General features: G+C 54.9%; 8 protein-coding genes across 8 annotated transcripts; 2 read left to right on the forward strand and 6 right to left on the reverse strand.

Annotated features, from left to right (window-relative positions):
* Positions 1–632: 632 nt before the first annotated feature.
* Positions 633–1439, reverse strand: V2A60_005099 (uncharacterized protein; the record flags this gene model as incomplete). Its single annotated transcript, XM_083256412.1, has 1 exon — positions 633–1439. The coding sequence occupies one exon, from the start codon at positions 1437–1439 to the stop codon at positions 633–635; it is 807 nt and encodes a 268-aa protein (XP_083112538.1).
* Positions 1440–2532: 1093 nt separating this feature from the next.
* On the reverse strand, positions 2533–5637 carry V2A60_005100 (aromatic acid exporter family protein; the record flags this gene model as incomplete). Its single annotated transcript, XM_083256413.1, has 1 exon — positions 2533–5637. One exon carries the CDS (start codon positions 5635–5637, stop codon positions 2533–2535), a length of 3105 nt encoding a protein of 1034 aa, XP_083112539.1.
* A 1427-nt stretch (positions 5638–7064) lies between these two features.
* V2A60_005101 (uncharacterized protein) lies at positions 7065–8606 on the forward strand (the record flags this gene model as incomplete). The annotated part of the gene is made up of 1 exon (XM_083256414.1): positions 7065–8606. The coding sequence occupies one exon, from the start codon at positions 7065–7067 to the stop codon at positions 8604–8606; it is 1542 nt and encodes a 513-aa protein (XP_083112540.1).
* A 248-nt stretch (positions 8607–8854) lies between these two features.
* V2A60_005102 (Hsp70 family protein) lies at positions 8855–10956 on the reverse strand (the record flags this gene model as incomplete). The annotated part of the gene is made up of 4 exons (XM_083256415.1): positions 8855–9716; positions 9770–10021; positions 10075–10674; positions 10730–10956. The coding sequence occupies 4 exons, from the start codon at positions 10954–10956 to the stop codon at positions 8855–8857; spliced, it is 1941 nt and encodes a 646-aa protein (XP_083112541.1).
* A 1748-nt stretch (positions 10957–12704) lies between these two features.
* V2A60_005103 (kinase-like domain-containing protein) lies at positions 12705–15070 on the reverse strand (the record flags this gene model as incomplete). Its single annotated transcript, XM_083256416.1, has 2 exons — positions 12705–14840; positions 14906–15070. The coding sequence occupies 2 exons, from the start codon at positions 15068–15070 to the stop codon at positions 12705–12707; spliced, it is 2301 nt and encodes a 766-aa protein (XP_083112542.1).
* Positions 15071–18956: 3886 nt separating this feature from the next.
* V2A60_005104 (uncharacterized protein) lies at positions 18957–19372 on the reverse strand (the record flags this gene model as incomplete). The annotated part of the gene is made up of 2 exons (XM_083256417.1): positions 18957–19060; positions 19267–19372. The coding sequence occupies 2 exons, from the start codon at positions 19370–19372 to the stop codon at positions 18957–18959; spliced, it is 210 nt and encodes a 69-aa protein (XP_083112543.1).
* Positions 19373–21801: 2429 nt separating this feature from the next.
* On the forward strand, positions 21802–23661 carry V2A60_005105 (major facilitator superfamily domain-containing protein; the record flags this gene model as incomplete). Its single annotated transcript, XM_083256418.1, has 1 exon — positions 21802–23661. The coding sequence occupies one exon, from the start codon at positions 21802–21804 to the stop codon at positions 23659–23661; it is 1860 nt and encodes a 619-aa protein (XP_083112544.1).
* A 288-nt stretch (positions 23662–23949) lies between these two features.
* V2A60_005106 (uncharacterized protein) lies at positions 23950–24667 on the reverse strand (the record flags this gene model as incomplete). The annotated part of the gene is made up of 3 exons (XM_083256419.1): positions 23950–24234; positions 24342–24473; positions 24617–24667. 3 exons carry the CDS (start codon positions 24665–24667, stop codon positions 23950–23952), a joined length of 468 nt encoding a protein of 155 aa, XP_083112545.1.
* Positions 24668–25012: the final 345 nt, after the last annotated feature.

The following is a 25012-nucleotide window of genomic DNA, read 5'->3' on the forward strand; positions in this document are numbered from 1 at the left end:
CACTACCGCAATTCTATCCCCAAAACGTACGCTTGATATGTGCCTGAACGTCCTGGTACCCCTCGTCGACGGTGTTGGCTTGCTTCGTGACAGCTCAGGTGGTCTTTCGCTACGAGATATCCAAGGACGACAGCCCGATCACGGTAACATGCCGAGGTACCTGGAGACTCCGCCTCTCCTGGAGGATGAAAAAGGCATGGGCAGAAGGGGCGCGACAACGAAGCGAGAAGAGCACTATTACATTTTTCTCAAGGAGTATATCGATCCTGACCCTGTCACTTCCCATGCAGCCCGCCATCTTGCAACTGACGCTTGTCAACCAAATCATGCAGCCGATTTCGCAGCCACAATCGCACATGGTGATCTTGCCAAGAAGAATTCCATAAGGACGCAGCTTTCAAACGTTTCGTTAGCATGAGACTTTGGCGTCTCTGTGGGAGCTTTCGGTGTGGACAGTTTGTGCAAAAGAATGATATTGAAGCCGACGGGCACTTTGCGTCAACCGAATGTTACCCGTCACGCTATTTTGAACATATGACTGTCTACATTATGCGCTCCGCTTATAATTAACAAGAAAACAAAAAAGAAGAAGAACACACCATCCGTCCTCAAGGACCTATATCCATCCGCCTTTACGCCGCCCGCGCCACCGCCCGGAAGCAGCCCAGGGTCGTGCCGCAGCTAGGCACCACCATGGTGACCACCTGCGCGACAAACAGCCACACGGCGACCCAGTCCGTGTCCGAGTGGATGTGGTTGCGCGCGACAATCAGCTCCGTCCACATGACGACGGGCCAGCCAAAGAGCAGCATCAGCGCGGCGCCGAGGATGATGGCCGGGTAGCGCAGGGCCTGCACCTGCGCGGCCGGGGACATGTAGCCGAGGTCGTCGAGCACCTCGGGCAGGTCCTCCTCCTCGTCGAGCTGGGACACGTAGACGGACACGGCGACGGCGAGGATGACGCACAGCAGCGCCGTCAGCGAGTCGCCAATCATCCACACCATGAGGAACTTGTGCCAGCCGGGGCTCAGCTTGCGCCACCCGAAGAAGAAGAACTCGTACACGCCGAAGCCCTCGGTCATGTTGGTCGACCAGGCCACCCACGCCGAGACGGTGTTGAGGATCATGACGCCCGCGGTCCCGAGGCCCAGGAGGAGGCCCATGAAGATGTTGCCCGACGTGATGCCCCCGAGGTAGCTGAAGGCGTAGATGAAGTTGAAGTGCACCGGGAGCAGCGACAGCGCGTGCAGCTCCCGCGCCCGGCAGGCCTGGTACCACTGGATCTGCGTGTACCAGTTGTACGCGAGGAAGCCGAGGTTGGAGGGGCAGTTGTTGGCGATGCCGCCGATGAATTGCGCCGGGGCGAGCATAAAGGACGTGTACAACAGCCAGCGGTTAGTCAGGCTGAAGCCGTCGACAATGTGGACGACTTCGGCCATTGTATCTTTTTCTCGGTTCGTCTTATTCACGTGGTCTCGATTTTCGCCTTTGTTCTGCTCGACAGTGTCTTGCTAGTTTGTGTGAGCTGCTTGTACCAGAAATTGACTTGTACAGCCAGGTTCAGAGTCAAAGTGAATAGATCAATTGTTGTAGTAAGGGCCTGTTATTCTTTGCTTTCTGATATTAGAATTCGTGCAAGTGCGACAAAACTGCGTGTACAAAATCTGGGGAGACGCTTCTATTTCTTCTGTTCCTCTTTCCTCTCAGCTCTGGCCTCAGCTACGCCGAACGACGAGGCGGTTTCAGCTCACCCACCTCCAAGCAGCCAAAGTAGGAAACAAGGGAAAACCAACATTTCAATATTTGGTCATCTTCGCCCTCTCCACTCAGCCACCGCCGAGGCTAACCCCATGGTACGGGCCTTGCCGTGCTTTGGTTTCATCGAGGCGGCATGCGACCCCTTCCCGGGGACTTTCCGAACTGCGCAGCCGACTCCTGGGATGTGGGCGTCACCCGGGCCTGGACCGTTCAGCTCAGGCAGGGCTGAATCGCGCATGACACCGCCTCGCTGGTTGTGGCGTCCACTGTTCATGCTCGCCTATCGTTTCTCTGAACCCCTGCCCTGGTATCTGTCTTTTTTTTGCCTTTTTGCCTTTTGCCCTTCGGTGGTCCGTCCTCGTTTCGCTTCCTCACGAGAATGCGGAGTGGGGGGGGCTTCAGCTGGAAAACAGGGCCTCTGGCGGCTCTGGCGCAGGGAGCGAGTTGATTCGTCGCTTTCCGATGTGACGAGCTCCCAACGCCAATTTTTTTGAGCCGGAGTGTCTTGATTGAATATCCATGCTGCGTGGCGGTGCGTGGCGAGTCAACTGCCGAGACCAAGCAAACTGGATCGCGTCTTGTGCCACTGTCATCGGGAGGCTGTCCTTGGCACAACGTCTGTCAAGGCTATATTACTTCTGCAACATTTTGAAAAGGTGAGAAAAAGGAAAAAAGATGTATTATCTGTGTATTCAAAACAAAAATAAAAGGTATATATGGCTGGGTGTTTTATGAAGGGTATTTTCTATGCTGGTATTAAGTGCTGCAGTCGCTTCAGACTGTCGCTGAAAGCTCGCTCCAGTCATGCACAATGTGGCTTTCACCAACAGTCTCTTTGAGCAAAATGACGAGTTCATCTGCGCAGTGGAGGAATGTTAGGTAAGCAGATAGCGCGACACAGTACGCGCGGAAATCCTCGCTCTCCATGTACTCGCGCCGCAGCTCCACGAAGCTGTGTTTGGCGCAAAAGTCGCCGTAGCACGTGGCGATGAGCGGCGTGGGAAGGCGTTCCGGGAGGGGGCCTCCACTGCGCAGCGACTGTTTCGCGAGCACAAGGACGGACATGATGTTGCTGATGGATGTTTCATCAGCAATGCCAGAAGTCTTGATGAGGCGCTGCTGGTACTCGATTGGGAGGGTGGTCGCAGCCAGCATCACCTTTGTGAGGGACTGGTTCATATGCATCAGAATTTCCTGGGCTCTGCGAAGGCTAGTCTTGTCAAAAGGCGACATGGTTGTCTCAAATTTGAGCATAGCAATAGGGTCATTGAGCGCAGAGAGTGACTGCCCAACGCCAAGTGCGGTCGAGGTGATGACATTTCTGACGCCGCTAAAATCATCACCCACAGCAGAACCGCTCCCCCAGTGGGAGATGAGCAGCGCATAGTGGTCGCTCAGCTTGTGTAGAGTGTTGGCGAGCGTCTTTGCGACGTGGTGCGTCCCCGAAGGAGGCTTGGGCAGCATCTGCACAATCAAAGCAGCCGCAAAGCCGATGAGAACTGTAACCAAGCGTCTCCAGAACGTCTGGTAACCAAGACCAGGCAAGCCGTAAATTCCAAGGTGATGCATATCCCAGCTATAGCCAATAATCATAGCAAATGTGGACGCGCCCAGTCCTGTTCCCTGCAGATAGGCTTGTGGAAGCCATAGCCTCGCCCAAACAAAGAGAACAATGCCAAAGGGCAACGCTGCGGCTAGGCCGTATGGGTTGCCAGCACCGGTACCCGCAGAGATGTACCAAATGACTAGGCCTGTAAGCCCACCGAAAATTGTTGCGACAGCGCGAGTGATGATGGAAAAGGTGAAGTCAGACATGTACATGAGAATGCAGGTTTGCGCAGTGACAAGAGTCCATATGCCCTTCTCGCGGTAGTAGAAGCCCGCTGTGTGGGGAATGACAGCCGGAATGCCAGTAGCAACAGTGACGGCAACAACACGCAGGGCATAGAGGCTGCCAGGGGCAGTCAACCAACTAGAGATGGCGGCAATGGTCCTCGCAATCGGGTTCCCGCGTTTCTTTGGGATGCCTTGCCCCTTGGACACGACTTTGATGCGTCGCTCGGCTTCCCTGGTCTGCCTTTGGATCCTGTCCGGGTCGGTGACGGTCTGGCCAGACAGAGCCGGGGCGTCGGCTTCTTCGCTGGCATTAGACGTCAAACGACGTCTTAAGGGGCCCCAAAACTGATTCGTGGTGCGTGTTTCGAGCAGATGGGCTACCTCCGCAGTCAGTTTTTCATAGGCGGCGGCTGTGGCAATAATGTGCTCTTCGATGACAAAAGCAATAACGAGACCAGCAATCCTATTAGATTCGTCTTTCATTTCGGTCTTGAGGAGCCCATCGTCGTCAAACAAGTTGCCGTGAATGTCAATAGCAGCCTTGGTAGTGTCGGCAATGCAAGCTTCGCGGGCTTGTGCGAGCCTGGCACCAATCTGCCTGATAGCGATGGCAGCTTGGGGAAGTCTAGCACGAGCAGTCTTGGAAACGAACCAACGGTTCATATTGACCAGGTTAAGGGCTTCAACAACGTGGCTGATGGCGTCGGCAGTGGCATCCAAGACGGCCTCGGAGCTGACGTGCAAGGCATCACGCATATCGTCAGAGCCGACAACAGTTCCGGGGGCGATGAGAGCGTTGATCAAGTCGGGGTTTTGGAGAATCTTGCCCCGACGAGGATCGCGCGGTTTTGTCTCTTGGTCGTCGGATGGGGCAGTCTGGGGTGGGTTGAGCATCTCGCGAAGCTTGTCGATTTTGTCTCGGCTGGTGACCCGGGCGACTTGAAAGTCAAGCAAGGCAAAAGTGGTGGCCAAGACATCTTGAAACTTTGTGTAGACTGACTTTACATCGTCGGCGCTCCACTGTCCACGCGACACATCCATAGGGAGAAAAGCCATGTTGGGCTGGAGCTGGGCGTAGAGAGTGATGGCGCGCCGCCTTGTCCTTTGCAGCATATTGATGTCAAAGTCGAGAGAGCCAGCTACAAATTGCCGACCAGTCTGGATAGGGTGGTTAAGCATGATGAGCAAATCTTCGATCTGGCCGACGGCGACCTGACTGGTCGATTGAGGAAAGATGAAGAGAGCGCAGGCAATGCCGATGGCGCAGCCACAAGCCGCAGGCAGGACGACGACCTCGGGCAGGCGAGGGGTCCAGCGGGTGAGGGTAGGGCCGATGACGAGGAAGATGTCGGTGGCGATGATGCCAAAGAGCTGGGTGAGCACGGTCAGGTTGAAGGCATAGCGGAGGCGGCTGACAAAGTAGACGAAGACGCAGCCCATGACGAAGTAGACGACGGTGACGCGGGTGTCGAGCATGAAGCCGTCGTGGACGAGGACCGTGGCGATGGCGGCCGTGTTGTTGTTACCGGTGGCCTGAGCCGTAGCGCCGACCTGCTGCTGGAAAGCCTGGAGGCGGGCGTTGAGCTCGGCCGGGGAGCGGACGGCCTGGGCGGCCCTCATGGTGGCGAGCCCCCAGGCCCAGGCCAGGCACATGCCCAGGAGCAGGGACAGGTATCCGACGACGGCGACGATGAGGTTGCCGGCGGGCGGGATGATGTAGATGACAATGGATGCAAGAAAAGTGGACTGGCCGAAGCGCGCGAGGCTGGGGTTGATGATCATGAGGAGCGAGGCGACCCAGACGGCAATGGTGCAGCGGAGCGTCGTGGTCAGGTCCCGGCGGTTGAAGTGGTCGAGCCATTGCGGGAGGCTCCGGGTCTGAGGCAGAGGAGGCGCAGGCGCAGGAGTGGGAGCGGACGCCGCGTCCTGCGATGCCTCCGGCGCATTCTTGGTCTGTCGTTGAGGCTGTTCATCCTCCATCTTGCTTCCTCCCTTGGCGTCGGGGCTTTCGCCGGAGGAGCGCGGCGGCGCGTCCTTCTCCATGGCGAGTTTGCTGCCACTTGGAGCGTGGTGCACACTTGCGTGTGTGTCAGAGGTTCGGCACCGTAAAGAATGGCCGGGTAACCTAAGTAGCGAGTCGATGCGATGTGCGCGATGCCTTCGTCGGAAGGTGTAGTGGCTTTGTTTTTATTGGGGTTTTTTTGTTTACTCAAACGAGCGGATGCATCAGGGAGCGAACGCTACCCAAGTCGTTTGCCAGTGCGGCGGCAGCAGAGAATGGACAGGGCCAAGAAGGACTCAATTGGCGAAGCGGGCAACGGTCAAACGGTTACAGCCGATAAAGCCAATGCGAGAAGTAAGTAGTTGAATCTTGCAACTGTATGCTTTTTTTTATCGAACGATCCCAAGATTTACCAGCGTTTGGGTCGCTGATGTGGAGCGGAGCTGCCGAGATCCCACTGGCGCCACTTTACCAGGGTCCTTCTTTTTATTTCTGTAGCAGAGGGCGTTCTGAGCGCTGCAGACGGGAAACCCGATCCAAGTCGCCCGGGATCACCCGTATTAAAAAAATTATATATTTTAGGACCGGAGTTTTGGGAAATTATCTGCCTTTGGCCCAATCAATGCCAGGGGGCTTGTCCTTTTTTCTTCTCTAGAGGCTCCAGACTAACCCCATCTGCTGCTTGGCGTGCTGATGCTGACGGGGTCTTTGCTCCCTAACCAGTGCTGTTTACGGTGTTTTAGCACCAATAAGAAGCATGCAGTCACAATTTTGACGATTGGGTCATTTACCATGTCAATTCACGTAAAGTTGCTTGGATAACTACTTATTCCCATATGCTTTTCTCTCGTGTCTTTCACCCCGCTAATGCTTTCTTTCCCCTGCTCCATCAGACCCTCGCGAATGGCTTCGCCAAGACTATCCGCCCGTCTGGCTACGCCCCGAACCTCCCGACCAAAACCCCGAGATAAACTCCTTGGCTTATATCCCGCAGACTCTATCAAAAAGTGAATCTAGCTGTTTATCTCCCAGCCTATCGTAAAGCTCACTCAACTAAGCTTCATTAAGCCTCTGCAAAGACACTTACTTGCACGTTTGCCAGCATTGGCACAGGTCTTCTCAGTTGTACAAATCAGTACAGCGCCGCTACAGTCCAGATTGACCTACTGCTTCTCGACCAGTAAAAAACACGCTCATAATACATTTCACCATCTCCTCCCGTATTCGAAAAGATTTCAAATTTCATATATACACTTTAGGAAGTTCTCTTCCTCCTAGATTGTTCATTCAAAGGTATGCATTTATGCGCACCCAGTCGGAGGGGGCTCCGCCCCAAAAAAAAAAACACCCCGCCAAGTGAAAAACCACGGCGATGATATCACAAACACGGCTATAAAAGAAGGAACAGACTGGCGTGACTGTCATAAGTTCCCCTCTTGACGAATATCTACAGTATGATACCGTCCCCATGGCCTCCTCCGCTCAAATAGATGCGCTTGTCAGTTGGGCCGAGTCCCACGGTGCCACCCTCCACCCCGACGTCCAGATCTACCAAGACGCCACCACCGGCCTCTCCTTCCGGGTCAAGCCCACGGCCGCCGCGCCGCTTGCCGGCCAGTACACCTCGGCGGCCATTGTACGCACCCCAGCCAGCCTGTCCCTCTCCTATCTCAATGCCGTCCACCACACCGACTCCGGCCGCGACCCTGGCGCGCCGCCCCCGCCCCCGCCGCTGGCCGGGGCCCTCCTCCGCGCGGGCCTGCCGCCGCACGTCCTCGGCCGCCTGCTCCTCGTCCGGGAGTACCTCGCCGGCGCGTCGTCCTTTTGGCACCCGTACATCCAGGCGCTCCCGCAGCCCGGCGACGCCGCCGCGTGGCTGCTGCCGCCCTTCTGGGACGACGACGACGCCGAGCTGCTCGACGGCACCAACCTCGAGGTCGGCCTGGCCCGGATCCGCGCCGACCTGCGCGGCGAGGTGACCGCCGTCCAGGCCGCCCTCAGCGCTGGCCTCGACACGCAACGGGGCGAGGAGAACGAGGAGGCGCCGTCGGAGACAAACCAGCGCCTCGCGGACCAGTTCCGCCCCGTGCTCTACCACTGGGCCTACGCCATCTTCTCCAGCCGGAGCTTTCGCCCCAGCCTCGTGCTGTCCGACGCGCAGCGCCGGTCGCTCCCGCCCGGCGTCAGCACCGACGACTTCTCCGTGCTGCTTCCGCTCTTTGACATTGGCAACCACGACATGACGGCGCCGGTGCGCTGGGAGCGCTACGCCGATGAAAGCGGCAGCGGCGGTGGCTGCGCGCTGCACACCGGGCGGGCGTATCAGCCTGGCGAGCAGGTCTTCAACAACTACAGCCTCAAGACCAACGCGGAGCTTCTTCTCGGCTACGGCTTCATGATCCCTGCCACGGAGACCCTGCACAATGACTATGTCCACGTGCGTAAGCGCGGCGGCGGCGGCGGCGTTGATGCCCCGACGTCGGAAGAGTATCTCATCTCGGCGCGGCCCTTGCACGATGCCAGCTCCGTCCTCGCCCGCGACAAGCTGCCCACGGTCGCGGGACAGTTCGACGATGCGCTCGTCCAGGCCATCACCCCCGCCTTCCAGCACGTGCCGCCCGACATGGCATGGGACATTTTCAGGGCCATCGCGGCGGGCACCACCTTCAGGCGACTGATTCCCGTCGAAGGCGAAGGCGATGGCGACGAGAACGCTGACGACCAGCTGCGTCGGTTGCTGTTCCTAAAGGGTCTCGTCTCGGGCGCATGCCTCCGGTATTTTGCGCAGACGGCGGCCGTCATCCAGAATAAAGCGCTGCAGGAGCTTGAACGCCTCCAGGAGACCGACGTCGAGGTGAGCGAGGCGGACCGGGCGCGGCTGACGCCATGCCAGGCGCTCGCGCTGGACTACAGGGATCGCTGTCGGGAGGTGCTGGAGAGAACCCTGGAAAGCATCAATAGCGACCAGACGCTGGCCGCCGCTATGGAAGCGATGAATGAGGAAGATTGATCATAATAACGCTGTAGTTGCGTGAACCTGGCTACTTTAACAACACCAGTGGCTACTTTAACAACACCAGTCAGCAGTTACTCATCGCCGCCACAACATTTTTTACACGGCCACCAAACCTAGCTTACAAACGCAGTTCTTAAACATAGTTTTTGATGTATATGCTTGATTTGGTTGCGAAAACTACACTTTGCCACTCATATTTACCTAATGCCTCGGCCAACATGCTCATCTATCTCGTATATTTTTTAGTGGAATTCGGCTTCGACACGACCATAGCGCACACCATCCACCTTGAGCTCAAAACCCAGGCCGGCGCTGTCGACAATCATCTCGAGTGTAAAGTCCAAGTTGTCGAACTCGACCCCGCGTGTCGTTGTCAGCCTCGTGAACAGACTGCGCGGGACCGCGTTGAGGTCCGTGGTCAAGGTGCAGACGTTGATGAGGTCGCGGGTAAAGGCGGCGGGGGGCTCGTCGGCATCGCAGGCAATCAGGTCATCGGTGACAATGAGAGACTGGCCCGGGCGGAAGTTGCGCGTGTAGTGAAAGGCGATGGGCGCAAGCGGGGAAAGGGACTCGCTCTTGGCAATGTGCCACTGCATGCGGTCCGAGACCATCCAACGCTCCCACAGCGGCGACCAGTATCGCTCGCTGACTGAGTGCCGATCCTCATCGTAGACGGTGGCGTACGACGTGCCATAGTGCATCCGCGATTTGCGCGAGATGACCATGTTGCCCTCGAGGCCCCGGAGCACTGCGCCCCGTACTACGGCCGTCCACGCGTACACTGGCTGCATCACCTCGATCGAACTGTTCTCCTGCGGCGCGGTGGCCGTCGCGTGCGTGGGCCGCTCGCTGTAGGGTGGTGGCGCGGCGCTGGAGAAGTGGTTCTTTAGACGGCGGTACAAGTAGTCGCTCTGACCGAAGCCGCCGACCAGAACGATACCGGACACGATGGCGCCTTTGGCGCGGAGATTGTCAACCTGGCCTTGCACAAGATCGCATACCTCCTTGACGACAGGCTCAAAGATGTCTTTCACTTGCTCGGCTGTCATGACCAGAAATCCAGAGTCAAGGCCAGCCTCTTCGTCGTCGGCCAGGCCAGGGAAACTAACCATGTTAGGGATCGGGCAACAGCAGTTTCTTAAGGCCGGGATACTCACGGAACGTTGAACTCTTGGTGCTCTTCCTCGTTGAAATTCCGCTTCACAAACTCTTCAAAATACTTGAGGCCCATCTGCCACGTCCTTCCCTTTTTCGTCTTCATCTCGTCAAACCGCGCCTGGCCCAGCCTGCCGCGCACATGCTCCTCGAACCTGTAGTTGAGAAAGGCGCTACCACATAGGCCACCTGTTCCCACGGCTGATTCTTCGACTCGCAGGGGTTTCAATGATTTGATTTCGTATGCAATAAGACTTCGGCATCGTCAGCAACACTTTTGCTATCAACGACCAGAGACTGAACTTACTCGACAGTACCACCGCCAGCATCGCAAACGATGAAATTATCACCCACATTCAGATGATTTGGCTGAATGGCCTTGAGTGTGTATACAGCTGCGGCTTCAGGCTCGCTTATCATTTGAATCTCAGACCGGCTGCCCATGCCTGCGCGCTCGGCGGCCTGCAGCGTCGTGTTTTTCGCGGCGTCGCTCCACACCGCCGGGCAAGTCAGCACAAACTCAACCTTTGTCGACGCCATGAACGACTCGCCGTAGCGCCGCGTCAGCGTGTCCATGGTGTGCTTATATATTTGCGTGAGGAAGTCGCTAACCGCATCAACAACGTTTTTGTTAAAGCGCTTGAGCTGTGCGGCTGTGTCGAGCGGGCTAACATAAAACGGCAGCTTCTGCGAGCGGTCGAGGAACAGCTTGATGCAGCGCAGTCGGGACTCCTCTGGCTTGAATTGGAATCCCCATTTCACATTGGGGTCAGTATCGGACGTGGCGTTGGCTGGAAAATCGTACGAGATCTCAGTCGGCACCTTGTCCGACGTAATGCCGTTGCTTCCAGGCCATGTTTTGATGATGTCGATATCGTCGGGATTTGATGTATATACGGCCGCCACGCTTTGCAGGCGGTTAGCTTGCGATCTGGACAGGGAAGGATACATGTGAGGCTCACCCAGAAAATGTGGTGCCAAAATCAACCCCAACAATCAAGCGGTCGCTTATCGGCGGTTGCTCTCGCGTTGGCTCGCGGACAGGACCATTGATGGCCTCAGTCGAGCTGGCCGTGGTGGTGTTAGTAAAGAAGTTGCGGCTGTCCTGGTTGCGCTGGCTGACATTGGGTCGCAGCGGCAGTGCAATGTTGGCACCAATACTTCTGCTTGAGGGGCTATGGTTCTGCATCTTGTGTGAAAGGATTCCGAGTCTTTTGAGAGAAATGCGACGTGCTGGCTATCAATTGTAGGCATGTGACGTAACTTGGCAATTTGCGTCGACGTCACTTGAAGGGGATAATGAACAAGCACAATGCCATGCTCGAGGCAGAGTGCCTTTCTTTCAAGAAGACGGCTTGGCGCCGATTAATTTCTGTCCGCTTGCCAGTTGTAGTGTAGACTTGTCTAGGCCGGGCCGGTGAGCAATTCGTTGGAGCTTACTCCAGTTTACGCTCCGAGAGTGTGACCACCCTGAGTCGCCTTGTCCGCCGTTGGGTCACCCAAAAGGCGTCAGACCAACTCGTGCGGAAAGTCAGATAGAAGTAAGGTCTCTGTCGGAATTGATTGTTACGCGGGGTTTACGCGAGCGCAGCATGCAATTGTCGAGTCCGACCTGTCGTGCCCGTCGGCTCAGACGGCGGGGTGATGACGAGTCGCGCACACTGAGGGAATCGTAAGGCTGACCGAGACCATAAGAAGAAGAGTCGGAGGAGCGCAGCGAAGCTCAGAGAAAGTACAGGTCCCCTTTTAAACTGTCCAGGCAGACAGAAAATCGCTTCGAGGATACCTGGCCGCTTCAGCGCTTGTCGATCCGGGCATGTTATTCTGCTGCCTGTTGCTAACCAGGACGAAGCAGCAAACCAGGCAGGCCTTGGTGGCCGCAAGGTGCAACCCCACCATGGAACATGGAGGCACTTCAGCTCCGCCAAGCTTGTGCTGCGCTCGTAGCCTGGTTGCCTCTTCGCGGTTGCACGTGACGTACAATCACCTATCAACATCAACTTCGCGATTAAATGCAATTTGCAATGCGACATGCAACATGCATGACGAGCAAGGGTGGCCTTTGGAATCACTAATGTATTGGAGCGGAAATCGCCTTCAACACCATCGATTCATCTTTTTGCTTGCTATGCAAAACCCGTCTGCATATCCCCTCCTCTTTCAAACAGCGCGTATTAAATACAGGTATAATATAAGTGTATACAGTTTCTTCCCGGTACAGGCATGCCAATCCTTTGTCCAGCTTGCATCTGCGATCCAAATAGTCCTTCATACAGGTTGAAAAAAAAAGAAATGACAGAAACAACCTTAAGAACTGATAGTCAGGAAAATGGCCACATGTATCAAATAGATAACTTTGCCGCCACATTGGGGCAAGTACGGCAAGACTCAAACTCCGAAATCCCATCTTCTTTTTTTGTTGGCATGTGTAGCCGTCTTTCGCTACTCGCCGCGACCCAGAAAATAAAACGCCATGACACCCCCGAGAAAAAAAAGCCCTTGAATCAGGGAGTGGTTGGTCAAGAATCTAACAAAGGAAACAGCAGTGGTGAGAGCTTCTGTTTTGGAGCCAAGTGTTGTACAGGTCATCCCAGAGTCTCGACCGGTATAATCTATAAGGGGGGTATTCTGAAAAAAAAAACGATGTTGTATGCAGGTCGCTGCCAATGTGACGAAGTAAATCCAGAGCTCGCGTGTTGAATAATAACAGACTGTGTCGCAGAAATGGGAAATATTAGGAAGTAACGATATTTAATGAGTGTGCAGCCGTTGGTTGGAGATCCAGAAATGGCCGAGAATGATAAATGTCAAGGTGGTACAACAAGAGTTCAGTTGGTTCTGTGTGAACGCCGTGTAGATAGAGATGAGGTAGCTTCAAGGTGCCTTGCCCCTGCAAAAGAGCTTGAGCTCTGAATGCACAAAGAGTGATCCGCGGGCTTAGATTCGGTTGCTGGTAGCCCAAAGGTTGTTTGAACTAGATGAGTTCCATTCACCGCCCTCGTATGGGGGTGTGGGCCACTTGTACTGGCTGTTGTTCTTCCTGCCAAGGTCCAGAGGTCGCGGGGTCATTGTCTCGCTCCCGTCAGCAAAGAGAATCTGACTACCGCTAGCGGATGGTGACGGGCTAGGGTACGGCTGAGATGTGAGGCCGATGTTGCTTATTGACTGGCGGAGGGGCTTGCGGCTGGTCCCATCTAGGCGGTTCATGGCATGCTGAGTAGAATTAAGCACCTCGTCCAGTAGCTCGTCCTCTTCTGCGGGTGCCTCATACTGATGCACGCCGTAAGTTGCCTGTGAGCGACGCGTGCGGCTTGAGATTGGGCCACCACGTGCGGCGCCAATGAGGTTATCGACGGAGCGGGGCTGCTGTTGAGGGAGGGAGTGGTGTCGCTTAAGCTTGCTTGCCGATGAAGCATTGTGCATTGGAGGAGCCGGGGCAACACCGTTCTGTGGATTCTGGAGAGCACGATCCAAAGACTCATACACTTCCGGTTTGGGAACTCCGGATTGATCCACCACCAAAGATGACCTGTTGCTGTTCCAGGGACCGCAGCCGACCGGCGGCTCAATCTCTTCAAAGGCAGGTGAGACAGGAGTCTGGTGGCGCCCAGAGAATCGACGTGCGCGTTTGCGGAGGTGCGAGAAGAAGCTTTCCTTTTGGCCACTCGGAGGCGAGGCAAGGCCAGTCTGGCCATTGAGCGCACGCTCAGCCTGCTGGCGGTGCATTTCAGTGTTGTAGTTGTTTGTGCTAGAGGCTACAGACAGTTGTCTGCCAAGCTTCTTCTTCTCTTGAGTAATGCCAACGGGTGGTGGTGCATCGGCTGGTCCATTGTTGCCCCGAGCCGTGACAGCATCAGATAGGGGAGAGATAGGCCGGATACTGGGAAGGATTGGCATCGGAGCCACATTGGATAGACCATTAGTCCAGGTGCTACGCTTGCTTGTGCGCGACGACTTGAGGTCGTTGGAAGATGCAGCGTGCACAACGGGTCGTGGGGCAGGGTCCTTGACGACGACCGGTTCGGGGGCCTCACTTCTGCCAATAAGTGACTTGCGGAACCAGGATGACCTTGACGAGGTGATTCCTGATGATGCCTCTTTGGCTGGGCGTGCAAGGTCAGACTGCTTGCGACCAAGAATCTTGGAAGCGGCCGACCTCGGACGAAGAGGGTCAACGCCGTCAGCAAAGTACTCATGTGCCAGAGCTTGTGTAGATGTAGGACGAGCCTTGGGATCCCACATTAGACACCAGGTAACGAAGTGGGCTAGCGAGGCAGGCCATTGAGGAGCTTGCAAAATTGTGTCGATAGCATGAGGTGCCATCTTGGGGAATGAGAAGCCAAGCTTACTGGCTAGTCTGTTACCTTCTCTCCACTCACCGCCACCAACGCGCTGACCAGACTTGTTGTGCCAGTTGCCAGGGCTGCCCATAATCTCACAGACTCGCCAGACCTGGTCCACTTCATTGCCTCCAGGAAAGAGCGGCTTGAGGGTGGCAATCTCGACAGCCATGGCTCCAACGGCCCATATATCGACGGGTGCAGAGTACTCGCCAGCGCGGAGGAGAACTTCGGGAGCGCGGTACCATCTCGTGGAGACGTAGGTCGTGTACGGCAATTTGGAGTGGGTCTCGCGAGCAAGACCAAAATCTGCAAGTTTGACGGTATATGCAGGCGGCGTTGAGGGCGGCGTGACGAGAGCAGAGTAGCGTCTGAAGGAGTTTGAGGATTCTTGATGTGACGAGGTAGAGACGAGGATGTTTTCTGGCTTAATGTCTCGGTGGAAGAACTGATGGGCATGGATGTGCTCGAGACCGTGCATGATCTGCAGCAGTATGCTCTTGACGCTGGCGTTGTCAAGACATTTGTGGTCGCGAGCCTTCATGAGCTGATACAAGTTGCCCTCCATGTATTCCATGCAAATGTGCAGCTTCTTGCTGTACGGGTCGAGGAAAATGTCCAAGGCTGGTACCAGGTGAGGATGGGGAGGAATAGTCCGAAGGAAGACGACTTCACGGAGCTCAAGGCAGGGCTGCAGCGAGTCAAATGTCTTCTTCATAGACTTGATAGCGACCTGGTGAGCAACAGTTAGCGTCATGATGCAGGTCGCCGCGGGAGGGCCAACACGGGTAAACATACAACTGAGCCGCGGCGGGCAACATTGGCACCAGCAGTGCGTACTCGGGCGAGGACGACACTGCCAAAGGAGCCGTCGCCGATCTCCTTGAGGATCTCGAAGCGATCTTCGAGAGCCAACGAGTCGTGGGGCTGGCCACGGTGAGTGAGTTCGCCTGATACAGTCATGTTTGCGGCGTTGTGTCGGGTGTCGTCGTTGCTCTGCAGAATGTATCTGCAGCTGAGATGGCTAGGGATAGGGGTCCTATCAGGTCAGACCAATTCGAGCGAGGCGAACGGGTGAGCCTGAAGGAGGGCCGTGAGTGGGCTCAGCGGAAGAGCCTGTGATCTACTGGAATTGCATGCAAAAAGAAGCGCGGTGAAGCTGCGGGCGAGGCCAGATAGAAGAGAGTCGCGTCGAGTCGAGTTGAAGATGAGGCGTGGCGGGCGGTGTCACTTCGAAGCAGCGTGTCTGGGACGGGACGTTGCAGAAGGACAAAAGGCAGAATCTGTATGCAGGACACACAATGCGAGATGGAAATTGGACGCAGAGCACGGCTCAGGCGAAGAAAGGAGCGACTGGAGTGAGTGTAATTGCAGAGTGGATAGGGTTGATATTAGGGGAGAAAAGGAGATCGTTGGCGTCGCGGCCAGGGTGTGTGGTGTGAGTGTGCGTGCCGCCCTCGGATACCCAGTAATAATACTTGGAAGCTCCGGGAAAGCAGCTGATATTAGTGCGCGAGGATTCCTTGACCGATGCGCAGGGGCCGAGCCAAGGAAGCCTTTACCTGGCGTCGATAAAGGAGCGCGTAAAGCAGGGCCTCTTGGGTATGAGAAATGGTGACAGATGACGGTGATGATGATGTGCGCGTGTGTGTGTGTGTTTGCAAGCGAGTAAGAGGCAACAGTGAGAATGGCCCAAGTGAGACGAAGAAGAAAGGGGGGGGTGGGAAGGACGGAGAGGGAGGGAGCGGGCGTAGGTTGGTACCCAGTAGAGGACTTGTTGGTAGGCACCGTTGAGTGCTTGCAGGTAACTCGGCGCAAGCAATGTATGGACAATTGGGCGGTGGTTTGCTACCAAGTACTTTTGGCCCACTATGGGTTTAGGGGGATATGCTGAATCGTAGTGGTTGCAGTCACTGAGGGGAGCGCCGGGAATTCAGAGACAAGCACGGGGTTGTGGGCTGTTGTTGGGCGAATCAAGAATGAACGACGAGGGTCGACAGGCGTGGGGAATTTACAAGGGGGACGAGGGAACAACCACCAACAAAGAGATGAGGCAGCGAGAAGAGCAACCTAAAAGTACGAACAGATGGGGAGAGTTGATCGAGGCGTCTTGCCGAGAGCGAGGGCCAGCACGGAGTTTACCAATACAAGCGACCTACTACTTAAGAACTTAGCAGTCCCTGCGATACCTATTTGCAGGTAGGTACTGAGTAGCCAGACCTTATTACTCAGTACTGCGGCATACTCCCGACTTACGGCCAGCTAAGTACTGGAATGTGCAACCTGAGCGGTGACCAGTTTATTGGAGGGACGCGTGCCGGCCCGAGCTCTCAGGGTCTTTTTTTTTTTTTTTGCCTCTTCTTTTTCTTTTTTTCCTTGTTTTAAGTAAGTACAGTCGTCTCTCACTCTGTACTTAAACCGACCAGGCCTCGAACGTTCACAGGGCCTGGTTCCTGGTAGCCCAAAGTAAGTATCGACAAGGCAAGAGCTGAGTAGCAATTACCAACGGATTACATAGGTTTTCACAGCGAACCAGTGTGATGAGTTGGTACAGGAGCCAACATCTGTACACGGGGTAGTACCTGGGGCAAATAGGGGAGGGGTAGGGGGGAGGTGGGCGTCGAGAGCAGGACTTTGGTACTGAGTAATCTGTAATAATAAGCGGGAGAATTCTTCTTGTCACAGAGGCGTCAGAAAGCAACCGCGAAAGCACCTAAGTACCAAAGAAGACGTGTGTCGGGGTAAAAAGGTACATGACACGCAGGGCTTGGTCGTACGACGGAGCGAGGTGCCAGGACACACGAGACTTGTACTCTGTGAAGGACACCTCCCTAAGTACTTACTTACGACGGTCCTACGTAAGTACGGATGACCTAAGTACTTACTTTTACTCACTCCGTGAGTAGCTGACCAAAAGTAAGTACCTACTTACCTACTTAACCAACTGACTTACCGTAAGTAAGTAAGTACTTAAGTAAGTACTGGTAAGTAGGTAGCGACCAGTTCTGTGGGTTCAGTCAGGGGCAGCCCAGGCAGTCTTCAGGTACCACTACAGCGTGCCTGATGGCGGGCCCCTCTTGGCCAGTCTGGCTGGTGCAGGGAGGTACTTTGGTTTCAGGCAGTCACCGCAGCAGTGGCTTGGGTACTCAACGGGGCTCGCTGCGAGCCGCGGAAGCCACCCGTCGCCGCAGAGTTGGGCCGCCAGGTACCAGTGACTAGTAGCGATGCATGCCAGGGCGTGCCTGTGCCAGAAGCGGGTACCCGAGAACTTACCAGTAAGTTAAGTACGGATACTTAAGTAAGTACTTTTTTACGTGCCTACCCAGGTAGATTAGTAAGTAGAGAGGTAGGTAGGTACACCCACTGTACCAGGAGCTTGGTGCCCTGAGCCAGGCGGCCAGCCAGCCAGCCAGCCAGCCAGCCAGCCAGCCCCAGCTCCCATGGAGGGGGAGGGGCGAGAAATCGTGCTTTGTTTTCAGCCCAGCCACGTATTTTCTGCGTTGTTTTTTTTTCTTGTCTATTTCTAGAGTTCTCTTCTTTGCTTTTTCTTTTTCCTTCTTTTTGGCTTGTCTCGCGCGCAATAAGGAAATAAACAACAATCCTGAGAGCTGGATGGTTGGCGCGCCATGAGCTTTTAGCGTGGGCGGGCGGGTTCTTTTTAGCCTTGACCATTTATTTACTGAGTAACAACTAGAAACTCTGTACCAGTACGCTCTGGGTTCCTTTCTGCGACAAAAACCCCTAAGTATGCGACTCCTATTTTTGTTTCTTTCTCTTTTCTCACCTCGATTTGCCGCGTAAGTAGGGAGCTTGTCTCTTTGCACCTTGAGCGGCGCCCATTACCCGGCATGCCCGGGCCGCCAGAAAAGCGAGCGACGACATGGCCGAGACGGCCTAGATCCTAAACAGGACGGCAGAGTGGGGCCATTCTCCCGTGGGGCAAGAGCGGGCCGCTTCTGTTGCTCTTTGAGCGCCCGCCACCACGTCGCGTGTCGAATTCGGGCCATCCACTCCTCTCTTTAACACTCGTTTGGGCAGAGAGCTACTTACTTAAGTAGCCTAGACGAGTTGAGGAGGAGAGATCTCCAAAGCCCGTCCGTACTTGGTGCCTATTTGTAAGTATGCAACATCATGTCACCGAGTAACTGCTCCCCAATTGGTCGTACTGCTGCTACTTACTTACTCAGTACGGATTACTCGCTGTACTCAGTACAATGCCTGAGTTTCTGGTCCTGATATTTGCGTACTCATACCTCATACCTGTACCAATCACCACTCGTGCTACTATTCGTCATCATTGTACCCATCAAAAGGACCCAGAATGGGCTGGGCAACAATGGCCAACATTCTTTTGTAAACACGGCAACAAGGCCCCGACTTGGCCACAGGCTTCGGCAACAGGCTTCGGCAGCAGCCATCGCGGCATCCCGCCTTCGTCAGCAACAAAGCCTCCTCTTGCTCGCCACATTCCCCTCTCCAGCATGCACGCAGTGGCCAAGGCCCCCCGCCAGGCTTGGAAGCACCGGAATGCAGATGACGGCAAGGGGTATATCAGACCGTTACCTTGCACACCGGTCATCCAGGACCCTGCCTGCCGAGGACGATATACTTATGGGGCAGTGCCGGAGCCACTCGCATACAATACTCAGTAATAACACATACGATATACCGCGCAAAACACACATGACTTGGAAGGATGATTTGCATTCTCTTTATGCGGCCCCTTGACCTGATAATAATGTACACTTCGTAGTCATAAGCCTTGGTATATTCCACGTCTGGTTGGCAAGGTTGAAACTCGGCCAGAGGCTGCCATGAGTAACAAAGACGTCCAGTTCGGTTTTGTCCTTCATTCGTACCGCGTGCGAGACCAAATTTTGCACCCATTCGTTCGACACAAGCTGTCATTTTCTAGAGCTAGTCCGTATTTGGCAGCGTCCGCCTGCAAAGGGCCTAGCTTGTTAGAATTAGCAGGAGCCAGAGACACGCTATGGATGCTAAACTTACCCATCAAATACAACAGCATGATGAGTGCAAAAGGAGCTCTCCGAGGATTTTTTAACAAGACGGGTACGAAGGGTATGTCCTGCAGCAGATTTTCTTGCACCAATTATAGCAATCTTTTATAGCGCAACTAGGCGTGTTGCACGTCGTCATACACCCGGGCCAGTCGGTGTATCGCTTGTCAAGGCTCTCCTCGCTGGCCACGGGGCTGGCCGCGGCAAGGCCGGCAAAGGTGGCGACAAGGACGGTGGTGAACTTCATGCTTGAGGAGAGAGCTGAGTGTATATTGCTATCGGTCGAGAGAAAGGAGAAAGACTCAGGTGGTTGTCTGGATTGATGCACCAAAAATTGAAATATACTCGGAATCATCAAGACTATTTATACTGAGCAAACCCGGACCATCATCTCCTACCCTCACTCTATCTCCCTCTCTTTTTCTACAGTAAAAGTCAGCCGTTCTTTTTGTCGGCGCCTCGTGGGTACGCCACTGCAGAAACGAACTGGCGCTACTTTATTTCCATGCATGGCAATGGAGGTTTTATGCAGTATACTGGGTTGAGGCTTTCGAGCTGAAGTTGAAAATGAAGCAGCTCGGGTCGGCGACTCCATCTTCGGGCTGTCGGTACATATAAGTATAGTCACGAGCTTATTCAGTGGCGTATTAACCGCCTTCCATCTCTCCATGTCTGCGGGTATCGTGCATCGTGGCGTGGGCCGTGGACTGACGAACGGTCGTCTACTTGACGAAATAGGAAAGGCATTTCGCCTGGGGTTGTAATGCCTCTGCATACAAACCACGGTCCAGACTTGCTATTGTGGTGCACAGCGCTGACTAGAGGCAATTACTTATGGTGAGGGGGAGGGCTCGAATCAGCTCGAGCCGTGCTAGGCACGAATGTGGCAGGCAAACGGGTCTGGTGCCATGATAGCGATTCTGTCGTCCTATGTATTGATTCCATACGAATACACATTCGTGTGTGCAATCCGTACATGGCCAGTACATAGCAAAGCAATGCATCCAGGATCCATTGCCACCACTTGGCAGGCCTTTGGCCCCCACCACTGGATTGATGCAAATGCCGACCCTCGGTCAGCCATCATCGTGCTTTGAGAAACCGGCAAAGGCTGGTGGCTACTCACCTCACTCTGCTTACTCAGTATGTATGGCTTTTCTCTACGGGGCATTGCATCTTTCTTTTTATCTCTGAGGTCAAGATTTGGCGCCGCCGGCCGGCGTCTCCGCTAAGCGTCTCATAAGATGTTCTTCGGATTATCCTTGAGTTGCCCTCGAATCTGAACTTGCTATGTATCCAGCCACCCACTCACTCAAGCACAGCATGACTTGCTTTCCCTCTAGCACCAGCCAGCTTGAAGACGCATGTTGCCACGAAAAAGGGAAAAAGCAAAAATTGTGCCTGGAAGAGCTGAGGCAGGGGGGGGGACAATCACCAGCGCAACCCCTCCCAATATTGGAAGACGTCGCCTGAATTGTACATTCCATTCTTGTCTCCGCAGGAGGGTGTCTTGCGTCGGCGCAGGTACTCATGTCGTCGACTGGTCGAGGGGAACAAAGCGGCTCACACGTTTCCGTGCATAAGGCCGTCGGATGACTTCTACTTGCATTTTTCCCTTTCTTCTTTTTTTTCTTTTTGTTTCTTCTTTCTCCCTTTTTTTTTTCCCACCGCCACCCATCTGGCGGGAATTTATGAATGTCATTACGAAACAAATCGTCCGCCACGAGCCCACCTCCCACCCACTGATTCGAAGCGAGAGACAGCTAAGTAAGTGCTTCTGGCATCAAGACAAGACGCGCGAGTATACATGGCACAAATGATCCATGCTGACAGCGGCATTAATTCGTGCGTATTAGCCAGTGTACTGAAACGCAATTGGGGCCTGTTTCAAGACTGAGGCTGAGATTCTGGCAGTCTGTGGCAGACAGACAGTGGAGCTGAAGAGCGCTGGCAGTCGCCACAGGTGGCACATGTGGCAGTGCGCTCCACTCGGCCAACTTGCGACCGCTGGCTGGCAGTTGGCAGTTGGCAGCTGGCAGCTGGCAGCTGGCAGTACTCCCCAATGCTTGTCGCTTTTGGCATTACAGGATGCTCACTTCGATGATCTACAATTATGCCCATTTTGCCAGTGACGCATTCTTGGCTAGTAATGGCAGAGGCTTGTTCCATTTCCCTTCTCTTTTTGTTCCCCGGCTGCTGCCGTATTGAGCCAAGCAAGGTCTCATGGCTACGGTTCGGCTGGTCACCCTGGCCTAGGCCTGTGTAGGAGCTCAACTCGTGACTGGTCAGGACCAGGTGATGACTACACATATCAGCCCGGCTGACTTATCCGTACTTGTTTGTGCACCCGACACGCCTGGCAAAGGCATAGTGCCGTCACAACAAAGCATCGATGGTCCCGCCTCTGGACATCGCGCGTTCGTAGTCGTCGTCACTCTGAACCTTGCCTTGGCTGTGTTTCGTTTTGTTCGCCTAGTCTCTACTCCTCCGCTCCGACCAGTGACGCACACTTCTGCGAATGCGGGCCAACTAAGCTCGGCGACGCCCAACACCCAAAGTAGCTCCGGGCAGGTATCGTCATCGTTGCGACGGCCCACAAGACCGCGTTGCGCTGCCCCCCATCGCGGCACCAAGGCGGCCAGACGTTAAAAGGACGGCAGCCTCCGGCAAGCAGCAATGAGCTCCGGAAACTCGAGGCCACACGGCGCCGCCTCGCCGGATGAGCCCTTGAGCGAGGCAGCCCAAGAGAGTGGTCTCCATATTCTAGAGCCGGAGCCTGAGCAGGAGCTGGAAACGATACGCGAAGACTCTCCTCTGCTAGCGGCCAGCGACGCTGAAGGAAACGGTGGCGCATCTGACGGTCGGCCAGCGGCCGACGACCCCAGCCAGGCCACCAAGAGTGTCTGGTATCTCACACTTTTGACTCTCGGCATCGGCGGTTTGCAAATCGCTTGGTCGGTCGAGCTCTCGAATGGCTCACCCTACCTACTCTCGCTCGGCTTGAGCAAGTCGCTTATGGCCCTCGTCTGGATTGCAGGTCCGCTGACGGGCACCCTCGTGCAACCCTACATTGGCATCCTGAGCGACAACTGCCGCATTTCATGGGGTAAGCGCAAGCCTTTCATGGTCGGCGGCACAATTGGCACTATACTCTCGCTCTTGTTCCTGTCTTGGGTCAAGGAGCTTATCGGCGGCCTCGTGTCGCTGTTCGGCATCCAAGAGGACTCGCACTTTGCCAAGACAACAATCATCGTCGCTGCTGTCATTGGCATCTATGTCCTTGATTTTGCCATTAATGCCCTCCAGGCCGCCATCCGCGCCTTCATCGTAGACTGCGGTCCAGCCCATCAGCAAGAAGCTGCCAACGCAATGGCAAGCCGACTCATCGGTGTCGGCAACATCCTCGGCTTCATCGCCGGTTACGTCAACCTGACCAAGCCGCTTTGGTTCTTTGGCCACACTCAGTTTCAGATCCTCTGTGCCATCGCATGTATCTCCTTGACCATCACCGTCGCCATCAGCTGCGTCTTTGTCCACGAAAGGGACCCGCGCCAGCACGGTGAAGCAGCTCCCAAGAACCCAGGTGTCTTCGTCTTCTTTGTCAAGCTATTCAAGTCTATTAAGCGGCTGCCCCCCCAGATCAAGCGTGTTTGTCAGGTACAGTTCTGTGGCTGGGTCGGTTTCTTCCCTCTACTCTTCTACTCGTCGTCGTACATTGGCGAGATATACGTTCAGCCGCATCTTGAAAAGAATCCTCACATGACGCCAGAACAGCTTGACGAGCTCTATGAGCAGGCGACTCGCATCGGTTCTTTTGCACTGCTCGTGAATTCTATAGTTAGCCTGCTCACGAATGTGCTGCTGCCATTCTTCATTGCGCCAACCTATGACAGCCAAGCAGCTCTGAGCCAGCCTTCTTCTTCCTATCACGAGCGATCAAATCAGAAACGCACTGCGCTCGATCGTCTGCGCATTCCGGGATTCACCCTGAACAAAGCTTGGTTCGGATCGCTGGTCCTCTTTGCTGGAGCCATGCTATGCACTCTAGTTGTACGCTCCGTTGAGGCTGCCACTGCGCTGATCGGTATTGCTGGAGTCACATGGGCCATGACACTATGGGCCCCGTTCGCCATCATCAGTGCCGAGATTAGCCGCCGCGATGTGATGCAGCGCGCCCAGAAATACCAGTCGACGCGGGAGCCGGCCGAACTTGCGCCTCTAGAGAGACTGTCGAGCAGGGAAACAGCCCCCATTGTGGAAGACGAAGAGCAGGACGAAGCAGGTGTCATAATGGGTATCCACAACATGGCGATTGCGGCACCTCAAATCCTTGCCAATGTGGGATCCAGCATTATTTTCAAGATTTGGCAGAAGCCGCGCGGCACGCCAGGTGACAAGAGCATCGCATTTGTGCTGGCCATCGGTGGATTATTTGTTTTGGCATCGGCCTTTTATGTGCGGGGACTGGACGAGAACAGCCCATCTCCAAGGAGCATTGGAGAGGATGAAGAGCATGCAGTGCTTCCCAGCGAGTGACCGGGCATGAACTTGTAGTGACACATTTGATGCTCGATCCGGATACTCTTGACATTGCCTAGCGTCCCAAGGGCGTCTTTGCATTTCATTGGGTGATCTCATTCCTATTGTATGTTTTCGTATAGTCGCGTCATTTATATTATGAAAGAGTTGTATAAGATGGTACGGAAATTGGCCAGTAACTTATTCCCTCCCATCGCCATTGAGCTCGACCGCTCGTGGATTTTCTCTTCTCATTGTCTTTACGTGGCCTGCATAGCGTAGTGTACATTTTTGGTTGTGAACAATTCAAGCGGCGACCTTGTTACCGGCCTTGATGAAGAGGGTGATGATGGCACCGATGCCGGCGGCCCAAGTAAGGCTGCGGAGAGGGGCGGTCTTGCGGTTGCCGCCGAGCTGAACGTAGGTAAAAATGTAAGCGAAACGGCTGACGATGTATCCAATGGTCAGACGGTTCAGGAGAACAGTGTCGACACCGGCGACGTTGGCAGCGACAACGGCGGCGGCGTACAGGCCAATGGTCTCGAAGCCGTTGTCAGAAGCAGCCTTGGCGCGGCCGATGCGCTGTTTAGCCTGGACAAGACACTGTTAGAATGGAAACAAGCTCGTCCTCGGGGGAGAAAGGGTGAGCCATTGGTTGGCGGGCTCAATCGCCCCCGAGGATTGATGGTGAGGCGCACCTCCTTATCGAGAGAGTCGCTCTTCTCGAGATTGTCCTTTAGGGTGCGGGGGTTCGCGGTGTCATAATTGGCCCCTGCGGAGGCGGTGGCGAGGACGTTGGGGACCAGGCAGGCGAACAAGGCAGCGGGAACCTGAGCATCAGCTGTATTAGCTGGCGGCAAAATAATAAAGCACCAGGGATCGATCCCATTGTGGAGGGTTAGAGAAGGGACAAGGCAATTCGCCCCAACGAGGCTGCCAGCCTGTGCTCCGGAGCTCTGGGGAATGAGCCTACCGTGTAATAGGAGAGGTTCTTGGTGATGTCGATGCCTATGAAGGAAGCCATTGTAACGGTGTGCGGGATTGTCGATAATGTTGATATTTAGAGGATAACGAGAAAGAGTATGATTTTTTCCAATCGAGACGGTTGAGCAGCTTCGAACTAGACAAGATCACGAGGTAAGAGAGTGCAACCAGCAACAGCGCCGCGACTAGCTCTTATGTACTTGAACATTCCAAGGCCGCAAGCTCAGGCCAAAAGGCAGGGTTGGTCAGCGACGGCGAAAAGTAAAAGCCTGGCAAATCGTCCCAATGGTTTTTAGCTCAGTGGACTTTTTTTTTTTAATTCCAAATTAGCGTTCCGGTCCTCCGTCCCCGGCCAACCCGGCAATGAGCGCGGCGCACCTGGGGG

This window comes from Cordyceps javanica, chromosome 3 (genome assembly GCF_051103115.1).
Source record: "Cordyceps javanica chromosome 3, complete sequence".
Lineage (NCBI taxonomy): Eukaryota > Fungi > Ascomycota > Sordariomycetes > Hypocreales > Cordycipitaceae > Cordyceps > Cordyceps javanica.